Consider the following 14,767-nt stretch of genomic DNA (forward strand, 5'->3'; position numbering starts at 1 on the left):
ATCCAATCAGAGCTGAGGTCAAGGAGAAAAAATGTGTTTTTCACAAAATTCCAAATGGCGAAAACAAATTTTATGCAGACCTTAATGGTCCTTGAGGCTTTTTTGTAGAACACATTGAGCCAGACCTGTGTGAGAAATTTCAAGTCAATTGGATTTACGGTGTGAGGGGTGTGGCCTTTTGAAAGTAGACTTTTTGAGGTTAATCATAGCAACCACCATCTGGCCGATCGGGCTCATATTTCGGTGGAAGTATTTGCTTCGCGCCACACAAAGGATCGCGGTGATTGTTTGATCTGCAGAGCAAAGAGCCCTCATTCAAAACAATTATTCACTCCCAGATCTGGCTGCAATATCACATTCCCATTTTTTTGGAACACAACTGGGCGAGCTTCCCAGAAGAGCTGAACTCACAGGTCTCCTAGCACCATTTCACATCTCCTCACATCAACACAGAAGGAATCACATTTCCAACATCCATTAATGATCAATACCTACATGTGTCCATACACTGATCAAAATGTTTGCTTTAAAGACAACATGAAACATATAATTTGAATGTAGTCTAAATATAAACAACACACACTCTTTCCTGGATGAAAGCACCATTTCAAGATACTTGGCAAAAGAAGTTGTTGTTGTCCCACTTTTGTTCTGGCCTCTTAACCTTTCTCAGAAACTGTGGAGCAGAATCCATTTACAGGACAATATTTGTTCTCTCAATTATTCTTATGTAAGTGTCCAGTGTCTCCTCATCTGCGTCATTTCTCTACTGAGACAAGCAGGACAACATCATTTTTGTCGGCTGCAAACACATTTCAATGTGGCTCACTCATACCTCAAAGTTCAGACTTCACCTTAATACAGACTGAACATACATTAAACAGTGATACAACCAATATAGTATTTTAAACATATCGCAAATACACCACACAGCATTTTCTCAGTGAGCTAAGTATGGCTCAGTTCACACTGCAGGCCTTAATGCTCAATTCTGACTTACTGCCCAGATCAGATTTTGTTTGACTGACATTATAGTTTAAACAGGCCTGAACATGACCTGCATGAGCAGAGGGGTTGAGCATTAAAGCTTGCAGAGTGGACACGGCTAAAGTCCATGTGACCTACAGCTGTTCAATCAGATCAGAGTCACATATCAGCAGAAAAATCTGATTTGGGTCACTTTGGCCTACAGCCTGAACGCAGGTGTGACCCCCTTGCTGTGTCACAACCTAATTTTGACTTTCCCTCAATAACAGTACTGTCAATCAGAACAACATCAGTACAACATCCTGATCAATAAATCAGTTAAGGGCGTTATTGTGTAAGCAAAGTGGTTATTTCAGTGGTGCAAGTTTACAATGGAACTGAAGGATAGTTTGAGCCAGAAAAACATTTGGCTAGACGAGACTCAGCAACAGCGTCCCCTTCAGTCCTGATCTCACAGTAGCTGAAATGTGGCCTGTTAGTTCCCAGAGAGAATATTCATGTTGGACAATTCTGCTCAAACGAACTACGGTATGTTTAACTTCAGACGAAGCGTTGTTTGTGTTATTGATTCTCTCTCCTCCTGTTAGAGTCTCAGTCTGGTTAACATCTACAATAACCAGGTCTTTCTTTAGCCCCCATCGATCTGAAAATAGATGTGAGAACACCACGCGGCATTAACCAGTTTGCACTCATGCTGAGAACAGGTGCATTATGGGAAGCCACTGACAAACTGCAGCTCAGTCTTTTATGTTGAAGAATAAAGGCTTTCGATTAGATCTCAGTGCTAGTTTTATTAGATGAAGTGCTGCCTTGAACACAGTGGACCGTACGACGCTGCTGCACAGACCTCAGAGTCTCAGGTTTGGAAAGAGGTTTAAGTCTTCTTCAGAACAGGAACTGTTTTATGCATCTGGACGTACCAACATAATGTGTGGAGTTCCCCGAGGCTCACTCCTTGAATCTCTACTATTTAACATCTCCATGCTTCCATTAGGACACATAAAACAAAACAATAAAAATCAACCGTTATGCAGACGACACCCACATTTACCAGCGACTACAGCACCAAACATTCTCTCTGCAAGGACATTAACCAAATAAATGACTGGATGTGCCTGAGCTTTTTTCAGCTGACCTCAACTCTCTGTCTCTGAAACTGAAAACCAAGATGAACTGTTGATGTAATTACTTACAGACTACAGTTTAAATTTAACATTCAAACATAAAAAGAAACTAGCCAGACTGGTCTGGGTTCAGGTCTGGGCCTTTGTGCTGTGAAGTGGTCTGCCTTAAATCTTTAGCTCTTCTCTCACTCCTCTCTGCTGTGTTTGTGTCCAGACTCTGCAGATCGACCTCTGGTCCTCTTCAGCCTCCCCGATGTCCACAACACAACCACGCTGTTGCTAAGCGACGATGGATCCACCCTGTACGTAGGGGCCCGGGACGCCATCCTCTCATTGGACGTCAGTCAGAGTGACATCATCCACCTGAAGAAGAAGGTGAGCTCCCCCATCTCCCATGATGCTTTGATTTACAGATTTATCGGCTCAGTTATGCATTAGTAAAGATTTGGATTAATCAGCAGTGTCTCTGGTCCAGGTGGAGTGGAGTCCATCTGAGAGCGAAATAAATGAGTGTCAACTTAAAGGGAAGAACGCAGAGGTAATTATGAGCACACCTCCATCCTTATTGATGAATGAAATGATTTTCACCTCTTGCCTCGTGGGTATGTTTTTCTTCTCAGTGAAAAAAAATGGCTACAGGGTCTGAAATGAACTTTTTTTTTTATCTGCCACTTTCAGTTGACAAGAAACACAAAGTTGTTCAGTGTTCAATACAAACTCCCAGTTCAACTACTAATGAATGAGTCCTAATCTCAGTTCAAATCTCCACAAGGGTCCATATCTCCTCAAAAAACTCCTCTTCTGGATACCAAAAACACGCTTTCAATCAGACAAATGTTGGCTAAGGAAGTGATGCCTCTCACGCATAATAGACAAGCATAGTGATTCTCTGACAGCACTGGAGTGACCTCCCCTAATCCAGTTAGCAAGCGGCGCACTGGCTGTCTCTCAGGACGAGCTGGGCCTCTTCCGGACTGGTGAGCTTGGATTGAAACGCTGCCAAAGATGTTCCCTGAAGACCACACGTGTCAGACAATTTCCTGCATGTTTTGCTTTGGTGCTATTTTCAGACCCCGGTTGCAATGCTAAGCTAAATGTTGCTACTGTTGTACGTCTTTCAAATGAAAGTGTTTGTCTGACTTGTGGTGCGACTAAGACTGTAGTCTGTAGTGATAAATGGTCTGTGCTTGTATGTCGCCTTTCAAGTCTTCCGACCACTCAAGGTGCTTTTACACTGTGTCACATTCACCCATTCATAAACTGAGCCTAACTGCTCTGAACAAAAACTAACATTCACACACATTCACACACTGGTGGAGCAGCCGGGGGGCAATTTCGGGTTTGGTATCTGGTCCAAGGACACGACAAGCAGACTGGAGGATCCGGTGGATCAAACTGCCGATATTCCGATTAACTGGCAACCCACTCTGCCTCCTGAGCCACAGCTGCCTCATGAAAGCCTGGTGCCATAGCCTCCTGCTGCCTTCCTGATCGTAGGTCAATCTACCAAATAAATTATGATAAAATCGGAAATCGGTTATTGTTCTTTCCATAATAGTGCAAAAATAATTCTTAATGCACCAATCATTTTTAGTTTCAGTCAAGCTTTACCTGTGATGTTTGATTCAAGCTTTTGAGGAGAATATTAACTTAAAATAAAAACACAGATTAATTTATTTTGTACCTAAGAAACTGCAGCTGGGAGTAGTTTTTTTTCACCCCATAGCAGTGTATACGGCTATTTTTCTTTTTATCTGGCCGCATACATCACAACAATCTCCATGAATAAGGTAGGGCAGTCTGCATCGCTCGCGGTTGAGCACACAGTGACTCTGGAACAAAGCAAAACAGAGAACGCTTCAACAACAACTGTTACACCAGATTTTGTTCACCTGTCTGTTTGCAGGTCGACTGTCCGAACTTTGTGCGTGTTTTGCAACCGATAAACTCCACCCACCTCTACGCCTGTGGCAGCTACGCCTACACCCCCCATGATGCCTACATCGTAAGTCTCTCCAGACACCGAATAGAAGTATGATGAGTCATTCTGGCTGATTAACAGCCGGTACTTACATTTGTCTGTCTATTGATTACATTACGAATAGACAAAATAATGAAAGTAGGAACCGGGTTGAAATCAAACCCTCCAGTTCAGACATGACTTTGATGATTCTACAGTTCACTCTAGCCTCTGTTTCTTCGTCTCCCTCAGGATGCAGAAAGCTTCTCCATGGTCCAACAGGACGAAGCTAAAGGCCGCTGTCCGTTCAGCCCCTTCCAGAGGAACACCGCCATCACCGTCGGTCAGTCCGGTCCCTGCTGAGTCACAGCTGTGGTGATCGGTGGTGAAACGTTTGTTAAAGACAAAAATACTGAACAAACACAAACTAAACAGGCTGGCAAACAGGTGTAAAAGGATCCAAGCACTCAAAAGCTATTAAAATAAAATGCGTGATAACATTTTCTTCAGGATGTCCGAGGTCTGAACTGCGCTAGGTGCTTGGACCTCATCATACCTGTTTGCAAGTCTAAAAAGTCACTGACTTTAATATATCGGTTGAGTTATGAGATGTAATGGGAGTGACTGGAGTTTTAAAACACTCGGGTAACACTTGGGCATTAACTCTCATAATGATCACAGCTGATCAGTGTTCAATACTGAGCATTTTGAAGTTTAAATACTGAATTATGAATTTGACTGATCTGAATGGGCTAAACAGGCCTCCGTTGACTTCAATACATTATGTTTTTACGAAACTGTATGTCACCGTTTGCTGGTGTGGATATATAAATACAATGGAAGTTAATGGGCCTCTATGGACTTTAGTGCAATATGTCAATATGTCACTCATAATAACCTAAAAACTCAACTCAACTGTACATGTCATAATGAGCGTAGGTACAACTGATCAGTTTGCAACAGGCATTTCGAAGTCAATGTTATTCAGTGGACGCCTATGGGGATTGATTTGCTCCACAAGTAAAGCAGTTGTCAATCAGAAATCACACATGATTTAACATATCAAGTGTTTCAAGATGCGTTCCAGATGTAAATACAAAAACATTTTTTTCATAACAGATCATTCAACATGCACATGTATGAAGCCGCAGGAAACTCCATTATATTCCACACATATAGCATAATCAGTTTTCAGGTTCAGATCTGAACGTCTTTGGTATTTTCTTCATACGTTACTAAACTAGAGTTGAGATTGTCAGTCACACATGTTCTGCTGCACACGCGTGTGCTTTAAAACCCAAATGCAACCTCAGCTGTTTGTGTGCAGACGGCGAGCTGTTCACCGCCACAACAACCGACTTAAGAGGAACCAAACCACAGATTTCTAGACACTTCAGCAAAGATGGCCGCCCAGACGTCAGCCAGGACTCGTCTCTCAGCTTACTGCATGGTGAGTGAAGCAATATCCAGCTTCTAGTGAAAGCACCGGCTGTTTTTCTGTGTTTCGCAAAGTATAAGATGATCCAAACTATGTTGGGTTTGTAGGTTTACCACAGGTCCATTTAGACAGGAGTTCAGTCTTAATAATTTCTCCTCTGGCTGGAAACACTCCTCCTGAACCTGAGGCTGCAGCCGAGTCCGGCTATGGCGATGGGAAAGTGGAAAAGACACATGCCTTTGGGGTGGGAGACCAGGGTTATGCCAATGTGTCCCTGAGCAAGACACTTAACCTTTCATTGCTCTGGAGATGTGCAACCTCTTGTAAGCCGCTTTGGATAAAAGTGTCAGCTAAATGAATGTAATGTAATGTAATATAACAGGTATAACAGTTTACCATTAGAGTGAGGGAGGCCTGTGACAAAATCCAGAGCAATGTGAGACCAGGTGCAACAGAAAAGGGACGGAGGAGACCAGAACTCGCGTTGGTGGATGGTTTCTTCTACACATGCACTGGAGAGCCAGAGATCAAGGACCTTGGGTCCACGTCCAGGGTTGGCCACCAGAACCGCAGGAAAGCTAGTGTCCGATTTAGTCCTGGGTGAAAGGTGAGTCAGGCAGCATGAGCCCACTGGAGGATCTGAGAGCGGACAGAATATGGGACAAAAAGACGATCAGAGGGTCCGCTACCTGGGTCCGCCTGTTGACTGTAGGCCTCACTTACCAGTGACTCAATCTCCAAGGTCATGAAATGAATGAAGCAGGTTGGCAACAGGTGTCCTAGGGGTACGATCAAGGAGTTTCACCACTTGTCTCCTTCACTGATGCGAACGAGGTGGTGTGTGTTTAATGAAGACAGTGGCTCCCTGGAGAGGGGCAAAAGCAGAACTGATTAGTTGCAGAGGGAATTTGTTCTTGACAGTAAAATTATTAAATCCATGAAAATCTATGCAAGTTTTGAGTGTACCATCAGATAAAAACCCCAGCCTCCACCAGAGAAGAGGAGGGATGAAATAATCCAGCTGCCAGGGATTCCTTCATGTATTTCTCCATGGCCTCGTGTTGAGATAGAGCCGGCTGGTAGGTAGGCAGAGACAGGGCCTGATGTTTGCTGAGACCAGGGGCAAAGACATGGTAGATCTCCGGGAATGAAGAAAGATGGAGGGGCTTTGGCTGGGACTGTTCTGTTCAGCACTGAACAGGCTGGGGCTAGGGCAGAAAGCCAGTTTCTTCATCAGTAACTGTCAAGTAAGGTACAACATGCAAAAACACAGGTCCTTTTAAAATATTCCTGTATTATCACATCTGAGTCTCAGTCACTCAGCTATCTGCTCTCAGATCTCTTTTCCCTACCTTCATATGATATTGCACCCTCAGTTTCCTCATCTGTCACAACTTCCTGTATTTCAGAGCCAGTGTTTGTCAGCTCGTCGTTGGACTCGTCAGACAGGAAACTCTACTTCTTCTTTAGTGAAGTTGGGAAAGAGTTCAGCTTTGTAGACGAGTTGCGAATTGCCCGGGTGGCCCAAGTCTGCAAGGTGAGAGTAAACACAGAGAGGAGCCCCTGTCTGCAGAATGTGCCGTTAAAATAACATTCAAGTTTGTTCTCTCTTGTCTTTGCAGGATGATGTTGGTGGAAGGAGCACTCTGCAGAAGAAGTGGACGTCCTTTGCCAAAGCCCCTCTGCTCTGCCAATCTCACAGACAGCTTCCCTTCAATGTTCTCCAGGACGTGTTCACCCTCCAGCCACCAGAGGGCACCGACGCCTCAGAGACTCTGTTCTACGCCGCCTTCACCTCTCAGTGGTAAGAAAACAATCATGTGTGTTTATTTTTTGGGGGCATTTTCACCAAATCTGTGGAACTACTTGCTATAAATGGTCCTCTTCTTGACATTAGTGTTTCTGACTGGCCTGGGACTAGTCCACAGTAAACCATGTTGGAGATAAGATAGTTAAGGTCCCACAGAATGGAAAACTGTATTTACTGGGGAATAGTTGGTTAAAATAAAAAATCTGTACATGTAACTGACATACCGTGAGCCTCAATCACCATCGTTTCCTCCATATGTAAATCTTGTTCCAACAAGAGCTAGATGTGATGTAACATCTGGGATCCAAAAGTTACATAAACCAGTCCACGTTCCAGAGTTAGAGGTTCTTCAGCGTCTATCAGAAAGTGCTTTTACGGTTCTGAAGGAAAGGGAAAAGTTTTCTCCAACGAAGGTTAAAATCAAGGGCAACTGGACTTGGTTGAAGATACTGGAAGACGTTTCGTCCCTCATCCAAAGGACTTCTTCAGTTCTGACTGACTGGCAGGGAAACTCAGCTATTTAACCTCTGTGGGGTCGTTGGCCCGGGTCATCGATACCGCTGGTTCGTTAGTGTTCCTGGTTGCTGGTTGCAAAAGTGTTCTGGTTTTCCCTCTGATGTCCTCCGGCTGCTCTGCCTCAACTCTGTGATTTTTATGGTTTCCTGATGGACAGACAGCTTTACTGGTTGCTAATGCTACAGTAACCACTAGCTGCTGCTACCAGCTGGCTCTAAACCAGCAGTCCAAAGCTTCTGTACTTATGTTAGAAGTGTAAACACCAACACACCCCAGGAGCATCAAGCTTCCAGTCTGGGCAGAATCATAGGACGGCTAGCTGCAAGGCTAACTAAGATAGCAGCTAAAGTAACTGGTAACATTTAAACTCTGTAAATCTTATCTTAAAGAGCTCATAGTACCTTACTACCCCACCAGAGCACTGCGCTCCCAGAATGCAGGGTTACTTGTGGTTCCTAGAGTCTCCAAAAGTAGACTAGGAGCCAGAGCGTTCAGCTATCAAGCTCCTCTCCTGTGGAACCAGGTTCCAGTTTGGGTTCAGGAGGCAGACACCATCTCCACATTTAAGAGTAGGCTTAAGACTTTCCTCTTTGATAAAGCTTATAGTTAGGGCTGGCTCAGGTAGTCCTGAACCATCCCTTAGTTATGCTGCTATAGGCCTAGACTGCCGGGGGATTTCCCATGATGCACTGAGCTCCTCTCTCCTCTACTTTCTCTCCCTCTGTATGCAACCTCATCCCATTATTGCATGTTACTAACACAACTTCTCCCCTTTCTGGTAGTCTTGTGCTTTCTCGTCCCTCTCCTCTCTCCTCCTATCACTTCCTGCAGGTTTTCTGGCTCTGGAGCTGTGGAGTCTGGATCTGTGGCTGCGGGTCACCTGCTGCCCCCGTGTTCCTGCTCGACACCCTCTGCTGCAACGACTATTGTTACTAGTCCTATTGTTGTTATAATCATTAACATAACTATAAATATCTGTACCATTATTCATTTAGTCTATAGCAACATCACCTTTACTGTCTGTACCTCTGTGTGTGTATTGTGTAGGCTGCCTCCCTCCCCTCTCTCTCTCCTTACATCTCTCTCTCTCTCTCTCTCTCTCACCCCAACCGGTCGAGGCAGATGGCCGCCCACCCTGAGTCATGGTTCTGCTCGAGGTTTCTGCCTCTTAAAGGAAGTTTTTCCTTGCCTCTGTCTCCTAGTGCTGCTCTTGGTGGGAACTGTTGGGCTTCTGTAAATATCATCACAGAGTACGGTCTAGACCTGCTCTTTATGAAAAGCGCTGTGAGATAACTGTTGTTGTGATTTGGCGCTATATAAATAAAATGGAATTGAAATTGAATCGAATTAAATCACCAAAAGTGGAGGCAGAGCAGCCGAAGGACGTCAGAGGGGAAACCAGACAATATTTTCTCCATCACATCCGATCTATTTTCACCAAAACTTGTGAATATAGTTGTTAGTTGTAATCAGTGAGGCCCAGTCTCACATAGCAGGCCTTGATTAAGCCCGTTGCAGCTAGGCCCCACCCCTCCTTTGTGCTCAGGGAAGTTGGTCAATCAAAGGAAAGTAGGCTTTCTGGGAGGGGGGCCTTAAAGAGACAGAGGGTGTTCAGACAGAGGGTGAAAAGAGGAGCTGAAGCAGTGGACAGTGTAAGAAATATAATGTGTTTTTTGACCACGAAAACATGTAAACATTTTCTAGTAAAAACCCTAAATACAAGCATGAACCTGAAAATGAGCATTCAACTGGACCTTTAAAACTAAATGTTGCAGTTCTGTTCTCTCAGAAATAAAATGAGTATTGTCTCTGGTCTTGTTCAGGTCCTCAGGTCCAGAATCTGCCGTGTGCGTCTTTAAACTGCAGGACGTCAGGGCGGCGTTCACTGAGAGCTACAGGACCTTCAACTTGCTGACCCACCAGTGGAGTCCACAGCTGGGAAAACACTCCTACCTGGGAAAGGTGGGACGGTCACTTTCACACAAAACATAGATTCAATTGTAGAATAAGCTCAGATAGTTATGGTGCAGATCAAGTCTTAAAGAGGTGGTATTCTGCCTTTAGGCTTTTTCCCTCTCGTTCTTTTTTGTGCATGTAAAAAGCCCAAAATCCAGCCCATGTTGCCAAGCCGGTCGGCAACACGTACGGCTGAACCCGAGCTGTTTACCGGCTTCTCGCCGACCCGCCCTTCTCTGCTTCTGATTGGCTAGTAGTCCTTAACTAGGAACTGAGCATGTGCAACTCCCAACAAAGATCATTTAGAGACAAGATGTATCACTCCATAGCTAAAACGAAGCCTTCAACACAGGCTGAAAAGAGGAGCTGCAGCAAAAATATAACCATGTAAACCTGCTCTGGTACAAACTCTAAATAAGATGAGGAACCTGAACATGAGCAGAATACCTCCTCTTTAAGGCAGGTATATACTGTATAAACCATAAGACAAACAAAATGAACAAGAAAAAGCGAAATGGTTACAAAAATAGAGATTAACTGTCCGTGCCTGCCCAGATACGCTGTATGTCCAGTGTCCATAGCTGTCGTGATGGTAATGTCCATACAGGTTGAAATGAAAAGGTAAAGTAAATAGTTTTTAATCCCCAGAGGCAATTTTTTGCACAGCCTGCAACACAATCAGCATCCTAAAAAACACATAAACCATTCATATACACACAAAAATACATACTCACTGCTGTTCAGAAGGCTGATATCTGCAGGGACAAATCCGATTTGATTCCAAATTTGACATCAATATTATTTCCTTTGTTTTACATACCTTTTTGTCCAAGAAGGCACGTTTGCACCCGTCACTAAATTCATCAACCACCAGACCGTGGTCAGGTTCATTATTCTAGAGCAAGGAAACAAATAAAAATGGTGAGAGGATACAATCCTGGGGAGAGTTGTGGAAGACAAAAGGGCTTCGGATAAAATGTCATTGACTCTCACCTTCTAGGACCTGTCCGTTAAAAAAAATCAACCAGCCAACACATTTTTGTGCATGGGCGTAGCAAAATCGCTCGGTAGTGTCCCCTACAGAGCAGCACCTGGGCCCCGTTTCACCGAAATGTACGACATTTCTGTGGCAGCTCCTGCCAAATCTGTCAGGGGGGGCAATTGTTGCGATGATGGCTAAGGTGACCGGTTCAGTGAGTCTGCTATAAGACAGGGATTGTTCTTTAGGCTACATTCTATACAGTTTTTGTGAACAGCTACTGGAGTTCATTGTCAGTGTCTAATGAATGAACAGTCCACAGTGAAGATCAGTTCACCCTCAAAGACCTTTGGATGTAAAGGCAACTGCTTTAGCAATAATGAAAAAAAAAAATGACTTTCACAATCTTCCGATTTAGTTGTGACAAACCTTTTTATTTGGGTACAACAAATCCAGAAAAAGTGCAGTGACATAGGGGTTGATAATGTGCAAGTGTAGCACACAGGAAGGATTATGGGTAGGGCCGTGATCTGATTGGTTGGTTAAGTCGGTTGGTTCGGCTGCTGGAGCAAAAGTGAGGTGTTTAAAATGAGACTCAGAGACCAAGGATTAGATGTAAGATGATGCCGGCTTCTTAATTTGAAGATATGTATAAAAATAAAAATATTGGTTGGTACCAAAAATGAAAAAGTACAATAATAAAACAAGTAATGAATAAGGCGATTATTGATATTTTCCCTGCCTTGTTGTTTATGTGTAGATACAGAGGAAGAATGTGAGAACAGCACACATTTCATCGTTACTGTGTTAGAGCATGGGAGAACAGTGGATACTTTTAATACAGCCCACACCCCTAATACTGTGTAACTATAACAAGTAGAGAACAGAAGAAAAAGATGTTCTTTCTTTACAACTGTCTGCATAGCTTATTCATATTGTGTAATGAATGAAAATAAATAGGCCTACTAGGCTCCTCTCTACTTTGACATTTAAGATTAGCTGGTTTGATCCACCTTCATACACATGTGACATTACTGTACAACTTGAGAAAGGTGAGTTGTTTTCTACTCCAGCCTGCCTAAAAGAAAAGCGTTTTGGGGATTAAATGGACTTTATTAGCTGCTGCAGTGCAGGATGAACTCAGAATAGACCCATTTCTCACCTTATTATTCTAAATCATGCAACGAAGAAGAAGAAATGCATAATAAATCCTGGGACAAAATCTGTCCACAAATACTGTACAGCATGTAGTCTGATGAACAAGACTTGTGTTATAGCTGACTTGGGCAGTGAAATGTTTAATTTTTTTAATTCATGTGGTCATAGTTGTCCACAACTCAAATCAGAATATAAGAAGAAATGTTTTATACCACCTCAAGAAGGCTTCCTATCAGAAAGGTAGGAAGGTATTTCAAATGTACAACTGCAGTACTTAAATCTAAGTAAAGTAATTTCCCTGACATTTTTGTGTTACTTTACTTTTAATAGACGCATGTAACAGGTTTTATACTTCCTGTGAGTATAATCCAATCAATCTTATTTTCATACTGTATATCCGATGTGTAATTTGATAAATTGTGTTGTATGTGGTGCTCGCATCGGGTACTACTGAGACTTCATTGCCCTCTTCAGAGAAGACTCTGACTGCAACATGCGTCTTTGTAAAGAGAGAAACGGACAGAAAAAGTCTCTAACTCTGCCTGTCAGCTCGCTCTGCTCTGTTAAAACTGAATTTACCATACAGAATTGAATACGAGTGCACTCCAGATTTAGCTGCAGCCAGCTGACCGTGTGCTTCTCCCTATACCGCAGTTCTGTGTCCATGCATGCAGCAAACTGAAAGCACTGTCTGTCGGTGCTTCTACGTGAAAAGAGAAGGAAGACATTGCTGGTAGTATTGTCTTCAGAGTTGTTAAACACCTCAGCGCACTGAAGGAAGCCTTTAGAAGGCACAGCACAAATTTGAGGTCGGTCGGACTAAATCCCTAGGAGGAGTTCGTTAAAGTACGAAGTGTGTAAATCATCCAAAATTTGACGGAAAATTCAAAATGGCCGACTTCCTGTTGGGTTTAGGCTATGGCTCCAAGAGACTTTTTTGTGCGTCTGGACAAGATACACGTACCACAGAAAAATCGTGCACGTAGGTGAAACATGCGGTGGGGGCTGCTTCGTTAAAGGTCACTTTCTATTGCCAGCAGGTGGCGCTATGACTGTGGGTGAATGTCGGCATGTACATGTGTTCAGGGCGGGACTCTCATCCTAGATGTACAGTTTGGTCCAGATGTGAGCATGTACACTGAAGTTACAACAACTTCCTGTTTCATGGCGAATCATCGACGCCACGGACACGCCCATTGACGAAAACGCGCAAATAGCACAACTTTTCATCGTCAATGCCTTTAGAAGGCACAGCAGAAATTTGACGTCGATCCGACTAAATCCCTAGGAGGAGTTCGATAAAGTACGAAGTGTGTAAATCATCCAAAAATGGCCATAAAATTCAAAATGGCCGACTTCCTGTTGACTTTAGGCTATGGGTTCTTGAGGCTTTTTTGTGTGTCTTGACATGATACATGTCCCCAGAAAATTTCGTACATGTAGGTTGAACGTGAACGAGTGGCTAATTTTTTCCAATTTTCTAGGTGGCGCTAGCGAGTCATTTTGCAACGCCCATGTGCGAAACTTGTAGAATACGAAATTTTTCACCGGTTCTGACATGTTATATAATCCGAGCAAATTCAATAGGGACCTCACACGGTCGTGCTCGGGCCCTAAAAATGGTAAGTCAGAGTTCAGAGTTCCATAGGGTTGGTGTATGTATGTGTGTGGGGAAGGAGTGTGAAGGTGAGTGAAGGGGTTTTGTGTTGTAGTGGGGCCTACCGCACCGCAAAGTGCAGTAGTAGTAGGACAGATCCAGTGATCCTGAAGAGGGAATGGCTCCCACAATCATTCAAGAGGGACGGCTCGCCATCAATTTTCATCCGCAGATCCAATCCAGACAATGGAAGAAGAAACACGCACACAAAAAAACCCCCTGACCTGTCAGCAGACAGGGTCAGAGAAATATTCACTGCTTAAGTCTCATGCAATAATATACACTACATGAAATTCACAATGATATACATACTGTGGGTGTTTACTTTCTGTGCCTCTCTCTCAATATTCAGCATATAAACATAAATAATTTGGCTGCACACAACCAGATAAGCTGCACCAATTAGCTGCACGTTAGAACAATTAAAGTTTTGATGCAAGTGCAAAATAAAGTAAGCTGAGTTTACACATTAAACAACACAGTAAACCAGCTTGTTCAACTAAAATTGTAGCTTCATATTCACTAAGTGCACATAAATAATTTAAGGTACAAAGTAAGTGAAATTCTTAAGTTGAAAATGAACATTCTCACCGATTTCACCAGAGCGGCTGGACACACACACCCAAAATGGCGGCGCCCAGTAAAGCCACAAGGTCTTCTAAAACCGAAACATACGAGACCGTATGCGACTTTCAGTACTTTCTCTGCAAAATAAATTAGCTTTCACAGTAAGGTGATAACGAATGAACAAAAGCAGTTTTAAATGAATTACCTCGCTCTTGAATCAGCAAAGACTGCGCGTGGCGGGAAATCCTACGGACATCAAAGCTACCGACGCTGCTAGTCTCTCAAGCGCTACATCTAAACACTGAACTTACAACTAAACTCTCACAGCAGTTAGCTACCACGTTTGTAGTGCTGAAGTTAGCCTCAGTGTAGTTCGTTTTTAGCTGTATTTTCTCCAGGTTTCTCCGTTTTTTCACAGTTTTCATCCTCTACAGCATCACTTCTGTCTCCACACAGCAGCGGGGGAAAAACTTTCGCTCGCTCCCAGAGACGCGGGAGCAGGTGGGCGGGCCTACCTGCTGTCAGCTGATTGGCCAAACTAACCTGTCGGTCTATTTTGCCCTGGTAACTGAATTTTAACCCTTTAAAGTCCTTAGATAATCTCTCAAGTTGCAT

At 43.5% G+C, this 14,767-nt stretch overlaps 1 protein-coding gene across 3 annotated transcripts in view; it reads left to right on the forward strand.

Annotated features, from left to right (window-relative positions):
* Positions 1-14,767, forward strand: part of LOC119898203 (semaphorin-4B-like) — a 32,884-nt gene that overhangs the window by 1,533 nt on the left and 16,584 nt on the right. For all 3 annotated transcript variants that reach the window (XR_005443508.1, XM_038712394.1, XM_038712393.1), the window contains exons 2-9: positions 2,326-2,486; positions 2,587-2,649; positions 4,018-4,116; positions 4,324-4,414; positions 5,399-5,521; positions 6,919-7,046; positions 7,132-7,313; positions 9,659-9,797. Coding sequence is in view for 2 of the 3 variants with exons in the window: in XM_038712394.1 (XP_038568322.1) it covers positions 2,326-2,486; positions 2,587-2,649; positions 4,018-4,116; positions 4,324-4,414; positions 5,399-5,521; positions 6,919-7,046; positions 7,132-7,313; positions 9,659-9,797 (986 nt within the window). In the remaining variant the exon portion in view is untranslated. The remainder of the gene's footprint in view (positions 1-2,325; positions 2,487-2,586; positions 2,650-4,017; positions 4,117-4,323; positions 4,415-5,398; positions 5,522-6,918; positions 7,047-7,131; positions 7,314-9,658; positions 9,798-14,767) is intronic.

Source organism: Micropterus salmoides, unplaced genomic scaffold (assembly GCF_014851395.1).
Source record: "Micropterus salmoides isolate LMB-PRFRI ecotype aquatic unplaced genomic scaffold, ASM1485139v1 Ms_hic_scaffold_11, whole genome shotgun sequence".
In the NCBI taxonomy this organism is placed as follows: domain Eukaryota; kingdom Metazoa; phylum Chordata; class Actinopteri; order Centrarchiformes; family Centrarchidae; genus Micropterus; species Micropterus salmoides.